This window comes from Falco naumanni, chromosome 6 (genome assembly GCF_017639655.2).
Source record: "Falco naumanni isolate bFalNau1 chromosome 6, bFalNau1.pat, whole genome shotgun sequence".
In the NCBI taxonomy this organism is placed as follows: Eukaryota; Metazoa; Chordata; class Aves; order Falconiformes; family Falconidae; genus Falco; species Falco naumanni.
Genome location: NC_054059.1, coordinates 6857626 through 6880574, shown reverse-complemented (window position 1 = coordinate 6880574; position 22949 = coordinate 6857626). Strand labels below are relative to the sequence as shown.

The following is a 22949-nucleotide window of genomic DNA, read 5'->3' as shown; positions in this document are numbered from 1 at the left end:
AAATCAACAGTTTTCCTTAGCATTGTTATAAAGTCCTTTTGTGATGAATCCAACATCATTCTTGTTATTTTAGTACAACAGCTCATGCAGATGATGCTCTTTGTGAGCATCAATCAAACATAACCACTGTTAACACTGGTACTTTCTTTTCTCTCCAAGAAAAGTGCCAGGTATCACGCAGTTGGTGTTGGCCTATATGATTGATTTTTAATTGTACAGTCAGTTTTCAGATATCTTTCTATTTTTCTTGCTAAATTTCACTTGGTTTGTATAGTATGCTTTCCTCTCTTTTATTGCAGGTGGGAAGATTGGGTATTCCCCTGAAAAGACCACAGACTTGATCTCAAATCCTGCCTATCTAAGATCTTGAGAATTAGCAAGAAGCAAGGGCCATTTGGTTAAGTATTTCCTGCAGACTTGCTTCTCGCTGGTACTTGGGAGTCACACGGCTTGTTCAAAGCAATAGACACGTGGTAGGGTTGTATAAAGATGGGGTCTGTATTACCTTTCAGCTGATGCAGTGCAGAGTGAATAAGTTTGTGCTTGTTTTTTACATTGACTACTTTTCCTCTGACTTAATCTCTTAGTCTTTGGGATGAAGTAAAAAGGAATGTGGTGGTGGCTGGTTCTCTCTTCCTGCCACGCAGAATACTGTTGCTGGTATGGGGACTTAGGGGATATGGGAACAGCCTGAGTTGTTAATTTCTCGTAGCCAACAACTTCTGGGTTAATTGTACTGCCTGGCTGATGGAGCTGATGTGTCAGTGTGTAGTGCTAAGGTTTCTCAGGCTAGGGCTTCCCAGAGTTTGAAATGCTGCTACTTTTTTTTTTTTTTTTTTTTTTCCCCTGCCTAGCTTTTGGGGTCTTCACAGTTTGAACAGGGCCAACAGTTTGTTCATCTAGTCGATGAAGACTGTAAAGTGCTTAGACTCTGTGGCAGTAAGCAGAATGGAAGCATGTGGAAAATAAATGTAGGTTTTGATTGAAAATTTACCAGGCTGCTTGTGTCTACCATATTGGTAGTTTCTTTTGCTCCAGAAATGAACAGTAGGTACATTGACCAGTCCACATGAATTTATTTTTGTGCGTCAGGTCAGGCTTGGAGGTAGTTGTTGCTGGTTACGTTACAAGGTCAGTTTTAGCTGTACATAAAACCAGACTTGGCTTTGTGGCCCCAGTGGTGGTGTAAGCTGTGACCTTACAAACTCTCACAGGCTACAAGCGAGTTCTATTGAAGGTATAATTTAACTTCAGGATTTGCAGCTGGGTCTCCATGGGGGGTGTCTGGGTACCTGTTTGTGGGTTTAACCCTGTCAAGCAACCAAGCTGCTCGCTTACTCCCCCCATAGTGGGATGGGGGAGAGGACTGGAAAAGCGTGAAAACTCGTGGGCTGAGATAAAGACAGTTTAGTAGGTAAAGCAAAAGCTGCACGCGCAAGCAAAGCAGAACCAGGAATTCGCTACTTTCCATCGGCAGGCAGGTGTTCAGCCTTCTCCAGGACAGCAGGGCTCCATCACACATAACGGTTACCTGGGAAGACAGACACCATAATGCTGAATGTCTCCCCCCTCCTTCTATTTCCCCAGCTTATATACTCAACGTGACACTTTGGTATGGAATATCCCCTTGGCTAGTTTGGGTCACCTGTCCTGGCTGTGTCCCCTCCCTGTTTCCCTTGCTCCTCCAGCCCTCTCGCTGGCGGGGCCCAAGGAACTGAAAGGTACTTGGCTGTTGCCAGGTAGCGTTTATACTAAGTCAAAACCATCAGTGTGCTATCAACATTGTACTTGCACCAAATCCAAACCCAGCACTGCACCAGCTGCTAAGAAGAAAATTAACTCTGTCCCAGCTGAAACCAGGACACTGTTGACATTATCGCCCGAGAGGAACCCAATGTGCCAGAAGGCAGCTGTGAACACTTGCCCTTTGTGGTTTCCAGGAGTGACCTGCCTGAATCTCCTGGTTGGCAGCACTGAACATAGCCCTGCTTTGGGGTTTCTTGAGTGATCAAAGTGAAGCTTTTTGTTGCTCCCTTACTTGCTCTCGAAAGAAATGATCCAGAATGAGGGAAGGCTGTCTGCATCCATACACGTCAAAGTCAACAGAGGGGCTTTTGCATTTGCCTTAACCAATTCCTGCGGGTCTCAAAAAACCCTCCATCAAGGTCAATTAGAGGGGCTCTCTGTCATGCCTCAGAGCTGTGGGATGAACCACTGCTGTCCATTCCTGGCAGAAAAAGCACTTGAGTGCATCTCCTGGGAGAATTCCTTCCCTGAAGGGAAGTGCCCTTATCTGGCCCCCACAGTCCTCCCGTGACCTGGTGCAGCCTGGCAAATGCACCTGGCAGGCTGCTAGCATGCCAGCTCACCCTGCTTTGCCCTTCCTCAGGAGATGCAAGGTCTTAATGTTCACTGCTTTAGCTGTGCTGGTCCTTCTTCCACCACGCTAGGCTGGCTTTTCAAGTAGAATAAAAGGTTTGTTTTAACGTTTTTCAGGCTGAGGTTTTGGAGACATTTGTCCAAAGTGAGCTGTAAGCTAGTTTGGGAAAATGCTTATGCTTAGCTCTACTGAATGGTTTAGAGGTGTATTTTGTATGTCCTGCAAAGCCTGAGGCACAGGTTAGCCTGTGAGCTGGTGACCCACGTTTCAGTAAGCACCTCTCCCTCTGATAGTGGCTTGTCTGTGGTGAAAGGAAGTCTAGAAATGCTTGTAGTCAGTGGTGAAACACTGGAGATTCTAGTCCTAACTGAAGACTAAACCCAAACAGATTCTTTGTGTCCTAGAAGTGGCTGTTGTCCCCATAAATCATAAATGGACACTAGTGACTAGATCAGGAGAAAGATCTGCATGTGCGCCAGCTAATCCCATCTACCTGCACTTGAAGTGCAAGAAGAAACATTTTGCGGATTGTTCATATACCTTACTCTGTAGTTTTAGTTCTGTGGATTCCTGTTCAGCTCTTCTTATAATGCTGAAAGTGAGGAGGTGACAGTGAACATTGGTGATGCCATGTAAGAAATATTTAAATGAAAGACTCCTCTGGAAGGCTATACAATTAAACAGGAATGTGCTAATAAAATTTGTCAAGAGATGCATCATCAACAAAACATCGAGAGGAAGCCGGGGGGAAAAGATGGTGGGAACCTTCTGCACTATGTAGTCTCTTAGGGCCCACTCACAAAATGAAACACAAAATCATGTAAGAGGCAACTGACAGAGCTGAGATGGGAGCAAACTAGGACAGGGATCTTGGATTTTCCTCTGTGCTGTTTGCTTCTCCCAGAGGCATTAGTCACTTCGGTTGATTTAAAACAAGAAAAACTCTGTCTAAAGCTTAATTAGACGTTCTTTCTTTGACTGCAGGAAATAAGAAGGTTTTCTTGACACTGGGAAAGCAAAGGAGGAACTTCACTGTTAACACAGGCACTTAAAGTTACTTACCTCTTTCTGTCATGTTCTTAAAGGGTTGGGAAACATCCTCAGCCATGAACTGGGTTGTCCATTACAGCCATCTTTTTTTCTTCCTCCTCTGTGCTTCAGGCTGCTTGTTCTCACTGGGAGCTTTCTGAGTGGCTAAAGGAGGGAAGGTGAGGGTAATTGAAGCTCTTTATCCTGACCCAAGAATGGGGTTGGTCACCACCCCCTCCCTGCCCCTGTTAGCAAGTTGCTTATTGTGTAAACTAAGCCAATTTAAGTTGAAAAATAGATCCGCTTCTTGGTTTAAATGATTTATCACTTGCTAGTCAGGTTTTGGTATGTGTTTAATGTTCTGAATGTTGTAACTGGGTATGAAGCTTACTTCAGGTGTACTTCACTATTTATTTAAAATTGTTTTGAGGCGTTTCTGCCACCATTTGCTCATGGCAAAATAGTTGCAGAAATAACTTTTTTACGTATCTGAAATGCTGTTCATATTGCCTGGGTGCATTTGTGTTCTTTGTTTTGTGCTGGATTCTTGTTCTTTAGGTATGGCCCTCCTAGCACTTGAACAACATGCCTTCCTTGCACAGCCTTAGTCAATTTAATTAATCTTAGGGCTGACTGAAGTTTCAGGTATTTTGAGTGACGTGACTATTTAGGGCCCTTCTTTTCAAGAAATTTTATCTGGATTTGAGTTTGTGTTTTGAGAAGTTTCATTGTCCACAGAACAACTGATTGCAATAGTTCTATGAACCGCATGAAGTCTTCACTCTGCTGGGTTTTAATTGAATGCAAAATTACCCAAAGCTCGATTTGCTTTTACAAAAAGTATTTTGTAATATGTTTCAAGTTGAATGTCCTGACTCCAGCTGCTGCAGCAGATGTGTTGTGTAGAGATGTGCTCTCTTTTGGTGTGCGTAAAACTGTCTAATATTCTGAAAAAAAAACTAATCTGCAAAACTTAAATCCCTAGTGCAGTGTTGTGGTAATGACAGCAATATCTATCAAGGCAATTCAATGATGTTTAATGTTGCGTTGCAGTTTTTGTTAATCTGCGGAGAAAATCACTCCTGTTTTATCTTCCTTCCCTAGTGCCATATTGAAGCTGTTACTAGCACAGAGAAATTTAGGTTGGAAGGGACCTCTGGTGGTCGCATGGTCCAACCTCCTGCTCAAAGCATGTTCAACTAAATCAGGTAAAGTTTTCCTTGTATCTAATTTAAATTTCCTGTTTCCTGATTTGTATTCATTGCTGCTTGTCCTTTCACTCTGCACCTCTGAGCAGAGTCTGGCTCTGGAATCTCTGTGCACTCTGTTATTGCAGACACCATGAAGGTCTCCGTGGAGCCTTCTCTTCTTCAGGTTGAACAAACCCAGTTCCCTTACTCTCATGCATCCTGTATTTCAGCTCCCTGACCATCTTGGTGGCCTTCCACTGGACTGGCACCAGTGGGTCCATATCTTTCTGTTATTTTGGATACCAAAACCGGATACAGTACCCCAGATATAGTGTTACCAGTGGTGAGTAGAGAAGAATAAACACTTCTCTTGACCTGCTGGCTAGAGTCTCGTTAATTCAGCCCAGTACACAAGGCATGTTGCTGACTGACATTCAGCTTGTCCATCACAGGACCTTCTCTGCAGAGCTGCTCCCCAGCAGCCTGTACTGCTGCATAGGGTTATTCCCTCCCAGATGCAGGACTTTACTTTTGCACTGGTGGTCCTCATGAGGTTCCTGTCCCTCCCTTTCTCCAGCTTGTCCTGGTCCCTCTGAGTAGCATTCTGCCCTCCAACCTCTTGACTATCCCTCACGTAATCTGTGAACTTGCTATGAGTGCGCTCCACTGATAACCAGCTGCCAACAAGACTTTGTATGGGTAATGTAACCCTTTGAGCCTGGTAGTCTGGCCAGTTCTTCACCCAGACTTTCATGGCAGCATTCATCCTAAGCTGCTGAGGCTGGCGGTCTTTGGTATTTACTGTTTTTGAGCTGTAAAAGCTTTATTCCGTTGGAAGAGCCTGGTTTTGTATAGTTACAGGCATCTCTGTGGAGTGAACGTAGGTTCTCTTTCCATTGACAAGAAGCTCAGTGTTGACTGGCGGTTGGCCAGCCAAGGCTGGGGAAGGAACAGGAGGGGATGCGATAGCCTTGTCTGATGAGGCAGGGATACTGGATTTTAAAGGAACAGTTGAGAGAGCACCTTTGTAAGCATGAGTGTCTGCACTTGGGAACAGTGATGAGGATGATAGGGAAGGATTCTCAATAAAATCAAATAATGTGTCAGAAGTATGTAATATCTAGTAATGCATTTTGTACCCACAGGTATATATTTATTGAGGTGCAAGATGTCTGCCCTGAGGCTGATTTCAAACAGAACCTCCCAGCAAGCCTTGTCTAACTCTGATTACACCTGGGAGTATGAGTACTATGAGTATGGACCGGTGTCGTTTGAAGGCCTGAAGGCTCATAAATGTAAGTTTAGTAGAGACATAAATTATTGCAGCTGAGCTTCCCCACCTTAAGGTTCCTGCTCTTCGTTTGTAATGGTTTATTGTACAAAAATATATCTCCTAATGTTTTGGATTCTCGGCAAGTAGAAGCATTACTTTATTCATTAGGTTACTGTAATTTTTTATTATTCTGTGTCTTTTTGTTGACTGCTTTTCTTGTGCATGAGAAAACCATGGATTTCTTGGCTGTAGTAGAAATTTGTCAATACTGAGGAATACCCAGTTATCAGGAACAGTTTATAACAGGAAATATAGATGCTTCTGCTTCTGGTAACAACTTGGCATGATCAGCATTGCTTTGTTCTTGTTCCTGTTAATGCTAAAAAGGCAGTGGTGGGCAGGCTTACTGCTCTTGTTTTCATTCATAGAAAATAAATTTAAGGCTTTTATAAGATTTTAAATGAAAGAAGTTTCTCTTTCTGAAGAAAGTTTTATCATCGGACTTTCTTTGTAGGAGGAATTTGCTAAATTCAGTGTTCTGTTAATACTGGAGCTGTTTTACTGCAGAAGTAACAAGTGGAGGACAGGGATGACAGAGATGAAAAATACGGATAGGAATTGAGAGGAATTTACCTAGGACAAGCTAGCACAGCTGGACCAACATTTATATAAAATCTGGACAATGGCTTTGATTTTTATGAAATTTTTTTTTTAGGAGGAGATGGTTGTGAGTAGAAGACAAACAAACAAAAGTAACAGACTAACTCAGAATTGGAAGTGTTTTGCAAGTGCTTTGCCAAAGAGAACCAAACCATCTTGTTTCTTTATTTCTGAGCTGGATACGCTGTGAGAGGTTTTGAACACCAAAGTACTGGGGAAGGGTCTCCATTCAGTGCTGGAGCACTGGTCCAGTGTGGGATACATAATTTCTGCATCATTTGTCGTGGTAGGGGTTCAGGCTAGGAAAGAGAATTGCCTGCAGTGGCAAACAGCAGCCCAGAAAGGCTGATCTCCCTTGGCTCTGCACAGTCAGGAGGTTTTGGGGAGGGCTCTGTAAGGGACAGAAGAAACTGGTTGAAGTTATTAATGCTTTTAAAAAACTAGAGCAGAATTTGCTTTTTAGCCTGTATCGTACTTTACCTTCTCCCACCTCCCCCAAAAGCCTGCTTATTACTGTCTGTATTTTTACAAATGTTAGGTACTTGAAAAATGCAGGTTAGCTTTTATCATGTTTCTAATTTAAATTCCATTCTTCCACTTAATCAAAGACCAAATGGGATTACAAAGATTACTGATTACAAAGATTAGCTGCAGTGTTATGTACACGCCTTCTTTTTAGCTCAGTGTACCAAAGAGTGTGATGTGAAGAAAAAAAAAAAAGGTAATTCTCTGGATTGTAAAAGATGCAAAACAGAAAAATCTTGGCTTGCCATTGAAGTGATCGCTGTGCTAAGCGTGGCAGCTCAGCTTTGCTGCCTGGCTGCTGTTTGTAGAGCAGGAGGGTTCTGGGCAGCTCCTCCTAGAGAATGGACAGAAGTCACAACTCCTTTTCAGCTGGAGCTTGATGTACTAGTGGTAGGTCTGGGGAGGTTTCTAAAAATTTAATGTATATACAAAGTAATTCAGAAGCCTGTTTTCTGAAAGCAGAGGGAAAAAAATTAATGCAAAGTGACCTGTGAAGAAAAATGTTTACATAACAATGTAACACACAAAAATACACTTCGGGGGCGGGGGGGGGGGAAGGTGGAGAGAAGATGAGATGTTCAGATGCCACAGTGCCTTGTCAAAATATATGACTGAAATAAACCCAACTGTTTTACAAGCAAAAAGTGTGTTCTGCCTGAGGAGTAGCCAAGACAGGAATTAGAAATGAGAAAATCCAGAAGAGTAGGCACCAGATGTTTTGTAAATTAAAGCTTTAAAAAGTAAGTAGATAAAGATAGCCAGGAGATATCTGTGACTGGCAGAGATAAGAACAGAGTCCTTTTTTGTGCCTTTGGAACAGAAGAAACCTCAGTAACTTTAGAGGGAGGAAAAATACATAGGAATGATCAGGGAGCCAGAGCTGCTGCCAGGATGTTACGAGTCTGTGCGATGAAGGAAAGGAAGGTTGATACTGCAACTTGAGAAAGTCGTGGGATATTTTCCCAATCTATTTGTAACTTGGGGCAGCATTATAAATATGGTCATGTATACCATATTTTTTGAATAAATTTTGTTATATACAATTTATTTTTAATAAATGTTTAGAAGTTAGTAGGTTTGGGTAATTTGCACTTAAATGAGTGAGACCTAAATGAAATATTGAAGAGAACTTGGGCCACCTGCTTTAATTTTAAACAAAGCCAAAGAATGTAATAGATGCAGCAGAGGGTTGGATTTGTGTCAGGAGCCACAACAAAGCAAGGAAAATGCAGCTTTAAGCTCAGTATACTTTGGAATTCTGCTGGGGGCGAACACCAAACAAACCACAAGACGCTTGTTATTCAGCATGCAGTGCTGGTGGTGTGACTTTTGTGGGGAGTAGTAGAGCTTATCAGAACCTTGATTATTTTTTTTTAACATGTTTTGCTTTTTTTTTCTATAGCTGATGAGTTCAGTTTTGCAGCTTGAATAATATAATTATGCATTTTTTTTAGACATCTTATTTGATCAGACTTTACATTCTGGTTATCAATGCAGTTGCGTATGATTGAAGCACGTCTAACTAATTGGTAGGTACTAGTAGCTGTGAATGGTTAAGTGGTAAATTTTTTAATGGGAGTGTTTCTTTTCAGGTACTACAAAGTCCTGTAGTGTGGTAGATAATCATGAGCTATTGTTGTGTATTAGTAAGGCCAAACACAAAGATGCATCTTGAACCACTGCATACAAGCTATACTTACAGAATGATTCTGAATGGGCTCATAATGCATGGAATTACAGAAATAAACTTGTATCAATATGCTTTAAACAAAACGGAGTATTACAAACTTACACACGCATCATGGAGACCTATACTTGAACCACCCTGTAGTTATTTTACAAAGGGTGTTGAGAAGGGGAGATGTGGCAGAGGAGAGGTGAAGTAAACATTGCAGCAGGAGACTTGAAACTTAACCTCCTTAGCTTACCAGAAAATGGATTAAGGAGCAACTTGATTGTGATGAAGTGTTTTCACAGGGAGAAAATCTCAAGTGCAGCAGGTAATTTGACTTCACGGAGAAAGAGAAAATGGTTTGAATTGATTTCCAGGTCCCAGATCTGGCTTTTAGCATGGAAGGTATTTCACAGTGGGAGTGTGATTAACCATTGGGGTCAAGAAGCAGGCAGGATAGCTGATTCCTTGTTTTCTGGTGTCTTTAGATAAGTCCTGTAGGAGATCCAAAGCGCTGGCTGAAGTTCTATGCTGTGCCTGCTGTACTGGGTCAGACAAATTGTTACGTAGCTTTACAGCCAGTGAGTATCTTTGAGGTTCAGTAGTAGCTGTGTCATGAGAGGTTAAGGGTAGGTAGAATACCTGTCCTGACCAAGACTTTCCTCTTGCATGTTTGTATGTTAAGGTTTTTTGAACTCTTATAGTGGACATTTTGAATATTTGCATTAAAAAAAACCAACCAACCAACTGAAATGACAGGTGAAAAACTGCCTGTATACTGTGGGTCCTGGACCAGGTCATATTTTGAGTTGATGCTCTGTAACTTTGGACCATGCTTATCAATTGATGTCTGGAAATATTTGTCCTACTTGGACCCTTCTTAATGAAGTTCCTGGAAGCTTTGGGATTCCTTCAGGAGCAACTGTGGACCAACTTTGTAGTCATAAGGGGACATAAATTTGTTTTTAGTAGGACTAGTGATTTGTCTGTGGGTCTACTGGCTATAAATGAGAACGGTAGGTACATTTTATGCACACAGCCAAGAAGCCATGCTTTTCCCAATTGCTTCTATATTTGCATTGGTGTTTTCCTTAATTAACTGGTGGCTTGAGTTTTTGTTGTTCAAATGCATTTGGCTCCTCTGACTTTTTTATTGCAGTTTTCTGTATGCAAGTTGGAAACACAAAAATTGTTCAAAAAATGTGTTGTATATTGGTTATTGATACTTTTTGAGGTAGCAAATCATTTTATCTGTGGTTCTGTTTATTTGAGAACCCTCTATCTTACCACTGAAAGAAAGCTAGATCTTCCTAAACCTATTATGTCAAAGAGATCTATCAATACCTAGAAACCTAATGGTCTGGGGCAGAAATAATTTAAAATATCAGGGGCTCAATTCTACAAGGACAGGTGGTTTTTTTTGCTGAAAATCAATTAATCCTCTCTTCTGAGTTCTAGTACTGAAGTTGTTTCCAAAGCAATACTTGGAAAAGGGCCAGGCATCACAAAGGGAGCTGATCTTATTTTACTAACCAAGAGAATTCAGTGTCTCCCCTCTTTCACCTTGTTTCTGGTTTGTCCAGACATCAGTAAAATTTGGACTCGAAACGAGAGCTTCAGTGGCAGCTTTCTGTTTAAAAATAGATAATGACAAATCTGATCATCCTTCTTCTTTGCCAGTCAGGAATAAAGTATTTTGGGATTTGCAGTCATGCTGCATATGGAAGGAAACTTTCTGCAAGTGCAGGTTAAATACTGATCATCTTGTTTTCTCTTTTTCACCAGATTCCATTGTGATTGGATTTTGGGTTGGTCTTGCAGTTTTTGTCATCTTCATGTTTTTTGTCCTGACCCTGCTGACAAAGACGGGAGCACCACATCAAGAGTGAGTCTGAAAACTGGGATAACAAATACCGCTTGCTAAGTGGCACGTCTGTTCTATTGCAGCCCCCAAACAAGCAGTGACAGTGCTGACATTGCACTGGCTCAGCGATGTCTTGTTCTAGTCCATTCTTATGAAAAGGTGCAGTCTTTGTTCAAAAGGTCTTTGTTCCAAGCACTTCTAGGACACTAGTTCTGGAGAATTGTTACTAACGTGTTCCCTGTTTAGCACACAGTCAGTAGGCACGCAGAGGGGGGAATAGCTGCATGTATGCATTTTTATGCTCAAAGGAAGTTCCGTGGGTAGGCTGCCAAACAGGTGGGTTCAGAGTACTGTTCTGCAAATAAATGGGGTCATTCTAGGCAGGCTTATGTTATGGTGTGGAACAGAGAAATGTGAATATTGACAGATATACAAATAAAATGCAGTGCGCATGTTAAACTAAGGAAGTTGAAGTCTGGTGGGTTTCTACGTGCTTGAGTGTTCAAGTCCAAAAGGCAGATGTCAGTAGTATTTACAAAATCTTCCCTTAACTCTGTAGCTCCCCTAGTCTGAGTGTCTTAGTTTCTGCTGAGAAATTCTAGTAGATGCTGAAGTACAGATTGGCTCCACCTTTAACACCAGAATCCCTGAAAATCACAAACCAACCTTTTTTCTTGTTCTTTCTGGCTGTTAAGTATGTGCAGACCATGCCTCGCCTTAACCATTTATCTGCATTTGCGCAGCATTCAGGCTGTCAATGTCCCTTCCCCTGAGAAAGTCTGAACCCACATCTCCTCTCGGGCTTGTGTGCCGTAAAGTAGAAGTAAAAAGCCTCTCTGGAGAGTGAGATCGCTTGCAGGCAGGTAGCAATGATGAGAAGCTGATTGTGAAAGGCAATTGGTAGTGCTTGTCATTTCCTAAAGCAGCCTGTCTATCTCTGCCTGCCGAAGGCCCTTTGCTATTTAGTCATCATATGTAGAGTGGCTCTGAAACTTCGTGTAATAGCACATCTCTAGAGACAGGGCCACTTTAGAGAGGAAATACGTATATAGTGAGCCTCTTCTGTGCTCCTGAATTTTTGTTTTGGTGAGAAAGAAAGAGAGACTGGTATTTTTGCCTGCCTGACAGACTGTCATGAAGTAGCCAGACCTTGCTCTCAAATATGTTTGAAGTCCTTTCAAGTGTCTGTGTGCTGCCTCTTTTCCCTGGAGATCTTGTTTCTTAGGTAAGCATCTGAGTCTGTATCCCACGTGAATAATTTGAGAGGGAAAGAAGTGATAAGTCAAATATAAACGAAGGGAATTTAATATGGATATTTTTCAGGAGTTTTGTACACTTGTAATAATGCACTTTCAGGTAGCAGAGGCCTGCTTGACATCACCCACTGTTTTTCTGCTTTATTCATCAATTTTCTCAGAACACATTGCCTAGAGAGTTTGTGAAACCCCCATCTTTGGTCAACTTCTACATCCAGGTAATGCGAACTGAATTCAGAGCTGGCCTTGCCTTCATCAGGGCGTTAGGCTAGAGACATCCAGAAGTCCCTTCCCACCTATATCTTAATATCATTTTCCTTCAGTTGCTGAAGTGAGCCCAGTGACTCTGTTCTGTATCTGCCTTAAACTTCTATGGTGCTTTGGGAGCTGTGTTTGAATGCTTGTCCATGTACTATGTATGCTGAGTTGGCACCTTGAACAAAGTTGAGCTTTTTTTTTTTTTTTTTTGGAGATCTGATAACCAGATGTGTATGGTACTGGAAACAGATCATCCAGGAATATGCTAAGGGCACCGAATACTGTTTTTTCCTCTTATTTTTGATACATGTAGTGAAAAACTGGAGAACGTAAATGCCTACCTGTAAAACCAGTGCAGACTGTGGCTTTACTTTGCTTGAATCTTCTGTCTTGATACCTGACTGGTTTCTTCATGACTCACCGTTTCACTAGTGGGCTGTCTTGCAGTCCTCCTTTAGAAACGGATGTTAATGGGATTCCTAGGTCTTGTGAGAAGGCCAGCCTGATTGATGGACGTGTCTCTGACTTCAGTAAGTCAATTCAGCTGTTCTTTGAAGTACCATTAATGTGAGAGAGAAGTGTAACTGTGTTCAGATGGATGGATCCAAAGTAGAATACTCTTGATTTTTCTAGCACTATGCTTTTCTTGGCTCAATATAAAGTATGATAGCATGTACTTTTCAAAATTGTACAAGATGTTCGGAACAGAGTACATTCTCAGACCAGAAGAAAATGGTCAGAATATGATGGGGAGAGGTAGAAATTTCATTAGTTATGGAAATGATGTCTGTTGTGCTTTTGTTTGCTTACATATTAGTATCTGTAGAACATTAGCTTGTGCAACAAAAAAAAAATTTGTTGACAAGATTTCTGAATTTCTGCTTGAAGAGTGCTCTCATTCATCACCTGGGAGAAGATATTACACTGTTTGCTTCTGTGTTTATAAACAACCTTAATGCATTTGTGCAACAAATGCATGTGTTCATGTAAGCTATCTGTACAGAATACTGGCTGATGTCATCTCAAAGTTTCATGCAGCTGTTGAGGCAGGTTGTACAACTAGTTGCAGTAAAGGTGAACTGACTGATAATTTTAAGAAATCATTTGGTTTTGGTTAAGGATTCTGGAGTGAAATCCACTCAGAGAAACGCAGATCCACTGAAACAAAAAACTTCTACAGATATATGTGTATGTTTGCTGATGTTAATCTGGAAGGTTTCTCAGGTTCAGGGTAGCACTTCTGGACTGGTGTGAAGGATCTGTTTAGATCTCCCTGAGTTCCTTCTGGGATGCCAACTCCTGTTACTGTGGAGGATTGGCTAGTTACTGCTTTCCATGGTTTGCCAAGTACCCCAGGTCACTTCAGGGAGTGTTGAGAGAAGAGGTGTTTAAGATGGGGATCTCAAACGTGAGTTCCAAACCACTGATGCTCCTGCTAGAAGGGTACATTGGGCAAAGTGGTCTGTACCCTGACAGTGCACTCAAGTCCAGCGGGCAGAGTCCAGAGCTTAATACTGAATCCAGTGGACCAGAACTGAGCATGGTAGGCTGGAAGGTTCCCAGAAAAGGGAGCCTGGGTTAGTTCATTGGCAGCTGCTTGTTTTGAGTGGCTTTCGGTGTGTATGTGGCTCAAGGTGTCTGGCATTCACCTTCTTGCGTTGGCAGCTTCTGGGGCTCAGAAGGTCCTGTTGGCCCAAGTATAGCACAATGGATTTCATCCCCCAGGTAGCAGTGCTCCCCTTTCACAGTAAAACTAGGGCTACTTTTCATATTTTGAGTGTTCTGAAAAGTTAAGATGCTGAGGTGTAGTTGCATACTGTAATGAGCAAGACTGTGTGAGTTTCTAGTTTAAAAAATAAATAAATAAAATTCCTCCCCGAAGTACAGGTAGTATTTGTGAATTTCAGAATCCAAAACCATCACTGTGTATTAGATCATGTGTTCCTTACTCATGCTGAGCACAGGATTGTTCTCTATCACCTGCCCTCAAGCTTGTGGAGATTTCTCTGCATCTTCTATTCTTCCATTTAGATTAGGCTGCCATTCCAGTCTTGTGTTACAGTCAGCTCTTGCTCCTTCACAGCACACTGGATTATAAAGCACTTTCCACACCTATAAACTAGTTTTACTTTTCTAGTGGATGCATTTCATGATTATTTCCCAAGTCGCTTCTTTCAAGGCTTACAGTGCTTGTCCTTTCTGTGCTTACCTGCCACCTCCACTGTCTGTGCCACCATGCTACATAAAACTCTTGGTGCCAGATTCGCAAAACTATACATGCAGCATACATTCAGTGGTGCTTTCTGTTGTACTAGAAATACTTACATGTTAGTCATCAGTTCTGAAGGCTACTGCACTATTACTCCGGTGTGTTTGTCTCCTGCTGTGTATACAGCAGACTATTACTTAGTTACTGGTTTGTCTTGCATCAATTTAAATGTTATGCTTCCACGTGCTTTGCTTTGAAATGCAGAATGAGCCAATACAGTTCTGGCAAACTAGAGGAGTACTTTGATTTGAAGGCTAGTGTAACTGATTTTGTTAGGATAGCATTCTTGTGTCATGTAATGGAAGTGAATCAGCATTTTAGAAGCAGGGATCTTTAACTATGAACAAAAGACTAATGGTAGGTATCCTGTGACCTTGAAGGTTTTAGGGGTAGATTTCTGAAGGTGCCATCTAAGGCTTTCAAAAGCATGTTAGGCACTCGCCTCCTACTGCAGCCTTGAAAGAATTAAAATTACAGTGTTCCTCTGAAAAATCTCTTAAGTGCTGTGTGCACCTTTAGGTGTCCAGCTGTCCGGCTCCAGTGTCATTGGCTACATGTTCATATGTAAATGGTAAGATTTATTAATTCTTACTTAACAAAACTTACATTCTGAGAATATGTTTAGATTTCTCCCTGCTCATCCTCTGAATACCTCCACTGCCTTTCAGATGCAAATAACTTGCATTTTGTGATGACAGCATATCGATTCAGCCTTGCAAAGAATGTATTACTATCCAAAAATCTTTGTCTGGCTTGAGCTTTTCTCATGCCCAGCTGTTCCTGGCTCCTGCACAAGTCTGTGCAGATTGGAGCTAGTTTGAGTGAATGCTCCTAGAAAACTCAAAGAAGGATGTTAAGATGTCCTTCCCGGGCTACGTGTCCGAGTGGTTAAGACTGTGCCTTCCTGACAGTCTTTAGCTCCAGCTGTCCTAATTTGGCAATCTGAATGTCATTGACTGAAGTCAGTGGAAAAGATGGTGTGAGGTCTGGACAACCAGGCACTCAAATCATGTCTTTAGTGACAGCAATGCTGTCTAGGCCTTGGAAAGATTTTTCTCAAAATGTTCTGCAAGCCATCTTAAAAAACTTGTTATTACTTGATATTGAGAGGAAATACTGAAGAGTATTTCTAAGTGCATTCAGTGAGTAGATTATTACGGTATATTGATTACCAGGAGTGCCATTTAGGAGGGCTGGCATCGATAACATGCTCATGGAAAATTATCACAACTAAAATACCTTCATCAGAAAATAATAAACAATGCTGGCTTTTAAAGTCTGTTGTAGTCAAAGTGTAGGGTTTTCTTTCTTCCTGATCATAATGGTTGCTGAAACCTTATTTGCTGTTAAGATCTCAAATAGCTTTACTCCTGTGCTTACTGTATTTTTCTTTTTCCTCCCTAGCAATGCAGAACCTTCTGAAAAAAGATTTTGTATGAACAGCTTTGTGGCAGATTTTGGAAGACCTCTGGAGTCAGAGAGGGTCTTTTCTCGTCAAATAGCTGAAGAATCCCAGTCACTTTTCCATTTCTGTATTAATGAAGTGGAACATTTGGGTAAAGCAAAACAAAGTCAGAAGGGTCCAGGTCTGGAGAGTAATACCCACTTCCAGGAAGTTCCCAGGAGCAGTGCACTGTTTGAGGAGGACCTGCATTGTCTTACAAAATTTAACATACCTAACTTTGTGAACACTGAGCAGAATTCTTCACTAGGTGAGGATGATCTCCTCATCTCAGAGCCACCAATCATTTTAGAAAGCAAATCAGTCATTCAATCTTCCCATCAGATCCTTGACTGAAAAGTCTTTTACTTTAAGGTAAATGTTCCTGTTATCGTCCAGTTTGAAGCCTTTCTTGGCCTTCTGTTATTTTCAAAGAAGGTATTTCAGGCCTGTGCTTTGTATTGTGTGCAAGACTGGCTCCGCTGACAGAACTCTGTTTAGACAAGAAGTAAAACACTGCTTTATTCTGGTGCCTTCTGTGGTCTAAACCTTTTGCTCAGCATTATTTTTGCTTCTTGATACTTTTTAAATTTCTTTTTTTGTTCTGTGTTTTTTAAATGACTGCTTGTGTCCAGCTTTTGAAGGATACCATAATAATATTATGGGGACTGTGAAGGCTGGAGCCTGGCATTCGAGGTGTACGAAAACTCCTTGGCCAAGAAAAGTGTAAACCTCAAATTAAGACTGGAGCAAGGAATCGACAGGCAGCCCCTGGGGAGGTTCTACAGCTGCTGCCGCTCCCGAAAAGGGACACCTGAAACTCAGCACAATGCATATCTGCTTGGCATTAACACCAGTTTCTGATTCCTGACTGCTTTCCAGTGCAGGTTAAACCCAACTTACAAAGCTTCCAGAGGGAGTACCTTGCATTTTAAACGGGTTACAAAGTTTGCGAAATGATACCACCACCTGCTGCTGAGTAAAAGCAAACTGGTGCCTGTAATTACAGTACTTCACAGTGACATTCTGATAGGTGCCCAGTGGTGACCTGGAATTAGTATTCTACACACACACACAGAGTAATTTGACACTTTGTGTTTTTTTGGTTTGTTTTGGGGTGGTTTGTTTTTTTGTTTTTTCTTGATTGGTGATGAAAACTTCCAGTTCGGTAAGTGCAGGATTCAGTAGCTAAAATCACAGGAAATCAGATGGAAACTGTTATCTTTTGCCAGCAGTTATTATATGCAAATGGTGGTTGTAAGCTAAGCTGTTGTTATGTTTTGAGGTTGAAGATGTGTAGGTTGAACCTTCCTATAGTTTTTTGGCTCTATAAATGGCTGTTTATTGACTAGTGGGCTCAGTGAAGGGCTGGCAGGCTTTGAGCTGCTGAGAGGACCAACTCCAAAAGCATAGCTGAGCTGCACTTCCTCCATCCATCTTTTTGTAGTCAGTTGCGATGGTGCTGCCACCGCAGCTGTTCTCCCAGGGAAAGGTTTGTTAAGGAATTGGTGAAATTTCAACCTTTAAATTTATTTCTTAGAGGAGTGAGGTTCTGAACCTTAGCCAGTACTGAAATCATGTTTCAGCTTTCTTCAGAAGATGGTAACTAATGGCCAAATGGTTTTAGAGCAAGCACAGAGGATGCAGAGGAACCAGGTTCAAATCCTTTGCTGGACTTACAGTGAGAGTGCTCTGCAGGAAGCTCTTAACTGAAACGAGTGGATTCAACATACCGTGCCTGACTGGGTTTTCTTGAAACTAACCTGCTTTGTTACAGGTGTTTGAGTCAGAGTGAAAATGCAGCAATGGCCTGCTGATACATTTTTCAGACACTTAAATGCTGATACACTCATTGTTCTTTCACCTGACAAATAGAAAAAGTAGTGAATGGGTTATGCAGTTAGAGAATACAGAGTGGGGGAAAACTTTTGTTTTTATCTCTTACAACCTTATAAACCATTTATACCTGAATTTCCTGTTGTCAAATGTAACTTTTGCACTACTTCCTAGTGTTTAAAGTAATGGGATTCTACTTAAAGCAGAGCCTGTTTAAAGCTAGCAGATTACTGTTGGAAAATAGTTCCCAAGAGAAGACGGACGGGAACCCTGTTACAATTGAGCTGCACGGGTTGCAGTGGAGGTCTCCAGGGTTGCAGTGGAGGTCTCCAGTACGCTGCTTCCGAGTACTTAACCACAAGTATGAAGGCTGTAGCTGTGGGCTTCCCTTTTCTCTTCCCAAATTAAGAAATTTGAAAAATCTGAATGTGGCAACTGCTTCCTGCTGAGGCACCTCAAACAGTTGTTAACTATCTGATGGTTAAGCTTTGTCTGATTGTTCTTGCTAACAAGCTCTGGGACTTCTACTAAATGTGGCTTTTACAGCCTGTGTCAGGGTGAGCGAGCTGCCTTCGGTGATGTTTGATCTGTTCTTTTAATCTGTTTTTCCTTTGCCATGCTTGAAAACAGAAGAGCTACTGAAATGAGGGGAAATCAGTGTAGAACCCATTTCCTCTGCCATTAAGAAATGAAGTTTATTTTTAAAGCATTTAAAACTACATTTCAAAATAATGCAGGTCGGATTTTAGAAAAATAAAAGCTTGCTATTACCCGTGGGCTAACCTAAGTTTTCCTTCTGCTACCTTAAATCTTTTTGGCTTTTGAACTGCTATGTTAGGGAGAAAGAAGTGTTCATGTGTAAGAATACTGGTGACACAATGCCTAGATGAAAGGTATTTAATAAAGTGAACAAAAGATAATGCAAACTTAACTTAGAGTGCATTTGAATTGTATTCCTAGTGTCCTTCTGAAGAATGTTATTAATCCTGTGTTTGGTTCCTGCTTCAGTTTTTCCCTGATGGTTCTTCTTTTCTCACCTTATCTCCCCTCTGTCGCTGAAGTCCTTCATGCTGCTTTTTCACAGAAAAATAACCTGGCAGTCCCCGCTGCACAGCTCCCCCATGGCTTCAGAAGCAGCGTGCCAGCAGCACGGTCCGATTCAGGGTTTTGCTCTGCCTCTGCATTACAGCAGAGTCGAAGGCAAATGCAGAAGCTTTCTCCAGCCTTCAAAAGCAGTTATTTTAAAGCTGTTCTTTCTTTCTCCTTTTTAAGAACTAATAGACACAAAGTTTTACCTCAGGGGAGATTGATATAATAACTGACTTTATGTATAATGTTTAAAAAATTAATCTCTTCCCAGAAAATCAACATGAGTCAGTTCACTGTGAACAGAACAGTTTTGACCAGGGTAACCCTTCAAAAGGAGTACTTGGAATTTAATGGTGTTTGAAAATGGAGTTGTTGCAGGTTTTCTTAATGGTTGGGCTGTCTGTTTCAGAGCCTCTGTTCAAAACTCACTATCAACACATCACCTGTGATGATTTAACTTCATAGAGAATTCCCTAAGGTAACATAAACATGTATTGTGTTCTGTAAGAACTTACTAGGTCAAGGTATCTATTCCAGTTTTCAAAGGTGAATATTTCTGTGTAAACAAATTTTGTGTGCAATGGTGGCTGTTAGTTTTTTAAAAAAGGTAATGTAAACACCTGCTTATAGAGGAAAGGCAGAATTAAACCCATGAACTTCTCTACCACAATCCAGTGATACACCAGTCCGAGGCTAAAAGGTGAAGTAAATGATGTGGTTTTGTCATGCAACTGAGTTTGTATGCACCTGAGCTGTAGATTTTGAGTACTATAGTAATGACTCCTTTTGCTGCTCTGTGATAAAAAGAACCCCACAAAACCCGCCATGAGCCATAGCAAAGGAGGAATTCAAGTGTGCTTTTTCCCCTTCCACTCCGCCTTATCCTGCTGGTGGTGAAAGATGACAAGTCAGCTCAAGATACTGGAGAACTGGACTGAACTTATGCAGTAGCCTCAGGTACTGACGGGTAGCAAGGACAGCACTGACCCAGAGCCTTTTACCCCGTGTTCTCCAACAAGAGCAAGAGCTGGAGGCCCCTGCTTGCTTATTTTTGGACAAGAGGTACGTAGGTAGCCTTTTGTATGGCTAAACATCATGATATGAAGTTACTGGTGGACTTTCTGTTCAAATGAGTCAGGGTAGCCCTTGATGCATGGCCCCCCTTCCCTGCAGAGCTGGATTTGCACACCTAGTGCTAGCATACAGATTGGGGTTGGGTTTTTTTTCAGAATAGCTTAAATACCAGATAGTGTCAGACTTTAAAATCTTCACCCATTATAACATATTTAATTTGTTACATGAACAATTTTGACATGTATTTTGGAGAAGCAGTGTGCCCTAGTTCAGGTTATGTCTCTGCCACAAGTGTCACGATGAGCTCTGACACTCTTCTGCACACCCTGTTTTTCTCTCTTGAACAAAATGTCTTCTCTCTAGTCCAGGTCCCTGAGTCACCCAGCCAGCTGCTCAGTTGATTTCCTAAAAGCTTCAAAGCCAGCAATTCAAATTATTATGCTCCAGCTGCTTTGCTGTAAACAAATGAATTCCAGCTAAACCTAAGCTAGTGATTCAAAGAAATTAGATTTAAGATTTATTCTTTTAATTCATCCCATTATAGTTTCTCCTGGAAATGTGTGATGAAATAGTATGGCACAAGAAGAAAACCATACAAGAGGCATACGTAGTTGTTAACTCTCTGAAAGTCCCCACTCCAGTCCTCAGTGGAATACAGTAAAAGCTAGTGACCTGTTGTGTCGGCCTCTGGGCCATTTAGGGCGTTTTCCCCCTTCTGTTGGAGAGTCAAAAACTAACAACCTTAGCAGAGAAGTTAAAACTTGGACCTTAGTTCTCCAAAGAGAACACGATTACTACAGCCATTCAAGACCAGAGGCAGTCTCTTTACTGTGTAGAATGCCCACTTCACAGTAAATACCTACAAACTATAAAGATTATACTTCAGTGTTCATAGGAATACATAAATACATGTGGGAACTCCATATAAACTGTACTACAGCTTACAGTAACAGTGTCCCTGCTCAGTAAAAGAGACTCAGAGAGAGAATTTAATTGAAATTTAATTCAAACTATGCAAGATACCAGCATTTGCTGAGAACTGAATATAAGAATTTTAAAAGGTGTCTGAATGAACTGCATGAACACTAAGGCACCTGCCTCCTGCTGACCCGAGCATTATACATTTGAGAGTGTGAGCTGCCAGCAACCAGAACTGCTTCCCCTAGGCAGTGCCCTAGCACACCGACCAGCCGGGACCCGGCCTCTCTGGGAACAGAACCGGGGCTGCGATTTCAAAAAAAGGCACTTCAGGTCACACACTATAATACAGCATTACCCATGTAGCAAATTGTTCAGGAAATAAACGGCAAGTTGAAATTATTCCATTTTATCCTCTTTATTTGCAAACCAGTCCCAAGTCAAGAAAATAGAGCATATTTACACATAGCTGCAATTTTATATACAAAGCATTACTATATTTACACATTTTATGAATACAGACTAATACTTCATTATTGAGGGACAAAATACCCATACTGAAAATATACAAATGTGAAACAACCAAGATTACTACTTTAATTGCCAGGTGGCCATTTTTTTTTTTATATCTATATGTGTACACATGCTCTCTCACTTTATATTCGTGTGTGTACACGCACAAAACAGAATTCTTGCACTTAATTACTGTCTGTGCCTATATGGTATAATTAGTTCACACTATATTTTACAGAATTTTTTTTTTTTATCTGCCCCGTAACTATTCAGCTAGACCACTCTGCCACCATTCTTACCAGCACAGTTGGAAGTATCTGAAAAGTAAGCAATGAATAGTTTGAATGTGAGCGTCACCAGAGAAGGCCTGCTCTGCTCCAGCTCTCCAATCACTCAGAGTCAAATGGGGTCTTAAAAGATAAGGGAAGAAATGTTTTATGAATTGGAGGAAGAGCAGCAAAGTGTTGGAAAAAGAAGATTTTCATGCCCTGTCAAATGAAAAATAGTAACTCTATACACTTAAAAATACAAGCCAAGCAGCGTATTACTCAAATTGTTCACAAAGGAGTAATTGTAAGACAAGTTATAACAACAAGTTAAAAATATTCAGGCATATTCTACAGTATCTGAAAATGCATCATGGAGCTTTTCAATGGTAACTGAATATATGGAATAACCTCAATATTCCTAATATTTTTTAAAAATTGCATGTAACTTTATTACTAACAAAACGTAAACACACTATGACTGGGGTGTTGCTAAATGCAAATCTACCTTTGGACAGGCAAGATTCCAGATAAGATCAGAATGTACTTCAATTTACAAGTGTTACATTAACGATTTTCAGTAATATTTTCTATACATAACTTTGAATATTAAATTTCTGCTTTAATCAACTCCTACCTAATCATGTCTTCCAACAGCTGTCTGTCATGCTGAATGCACTGGAATTAGGTGCAGGAATAACAACTCCTTGTTTCTGCAGTTCACGTAAAACATCTAATATTGAGTCCAATTCCACTCGAAATTTCTCCAGTTCTTGATTCTTCCGCTGTGCCAGTCTTCGCCACTTCTCCACCTCCTGGGTTTGCCTTGCCTCAGTAATATGGTGCGTTAGTCGGGCTGCCTGCAAAGTACAAGCAAGTCGGTGCTGTAACTTCCTAATCCAATACTCGGCCACCACCCCCGCTTCGCCAAAATATGCCACTTCGTTGTATTTGCTGCTTGGCCTGAAAGCCCAGTGCTCATGTTAAGTAGTTACAATTTGTTCTGAATATTACAAGAATCGTTTATTTATTCCTTTAAATAGTTGCATTAATGACAGAAGGGTAGGATCCATTATTGACTAATGATCCTCAGGAGAATTTAACTTGTCCTCTCCAAAGCAGCAATTTAAAAGCTTGAATACTTAAGACAAAGCTGAGCATAACATAAACCCATCTGTAATCAAAATGAACCTTTTAATTAACACATTTAAACGGCAATTCAAAAGAATGCTCTGCAAGAGAAACAAACCAAATCTAAATGACATGTTTTGGGCTACTGCTGTACTTTTTTAAAAACCACAAGTTCTATGAATTATTGGAAAGTAACTTTTAGTCACAAAGGTCTGAAGCTGCTGCAGATAGAAGTTTGAATTCATTTTGACATGAATCCATGGCTTAATCCTATTAAACTACCCAAAATAAAAAGCATCACAAGG

The 22949-nt window shown here is 41.0% G+C and overlaps 2 protein-coding genes across 12 annotated transcripts in view; one reads left to right on the top strand and one right to left on the bottom strand.

Moving 5' to 3' along the window:
- Positions 1–200: 200 nt before the first annotated feature.
- Positions 201–18642, top strand: MRAP2 (melanocortin 2 receptor accessory protein 2). Of its 3 annotated transcripts, XM_040597299.1 has the most exons (6): positions 201–397; positions 3466–3588; positions 4514–4617; positions 5745–5894; positions 10515–10614; positions 15781–18642. In XM_040597299.1, exons 4-6 carry the CDS (start codon positions 5768–5770, stop codon positions 16172–16174), a joined length of 621 nt encoding a protein of 206 aa, XP_040453233.1. In that variant the 5' UTR covers positions 201–397; positions 3466–3588; positions 4514–4617; positions 5745–5767; the 3' UTR covers positions 16175–18642. The 3 variants fall into 3 exon arrangements, with proteins under 3 accessions (XP_040453233.1, XP_040453234.1, XP_040453235.1); XM_040597300.1 differs by lacking the exon at positions 201–397 and having other exon boundaries at positions 1846–4617; XM_040597301.1 differs by lacking the exons at positions 201–397; positions 3466–3588; positions 4514–4617; positions 5745–5894; positions 10515–10614 and adding an exon at positions 10627–14947.
- Positions 18643–21192: 2550 nt separating this feature from the next.
- Positions 21193–22949, bottom strand: part of CEP162 (centrosomal protein 162) — a 47529-nt gene continuing 45772 nt past the window's right edge. For all 9 annotated transcript variants that reach the window (XM_040597289.1, XM_040597290.1, XM_040597292.1 and 6 more), the window contains one exon: positions 21193–22373. In XM_040597289.1, coding sequence (XP_040453223.1) covers positions 22155–22373 — 219 coding nt within the window. In that variant the 3' untranslated portion in view covers positions 21193–22154. The remainder of the gene's footprint in view (positions 22374–22949) is intronic.

Excerpts from the sequence above, each read along its gene's own strand:
- MRAP2 (XM_040597299.1), top strand. The coding sequence starts at position 5,768 with ATGTCTGCCCTGAGGCTGATTTCAAACAGAACCTCCCAGCAAGCCTTG. Across the intron at positions 5,895-10,514 it reads AGGCCTGAAGGCTCATAAAT|ATTCCATTGTGATTGGATTT; the intron begins GTAAGTTTAGTA and ends CTTTTTCACCAG. Across the intron at positions 10,615-15,780 it reads ACGGGAGCACCACATCAAGA|CAATGCAGAACCTTCTGAAA; the intron begins GTGAGTCTGAAA and ends TTTCCTCCCTAG.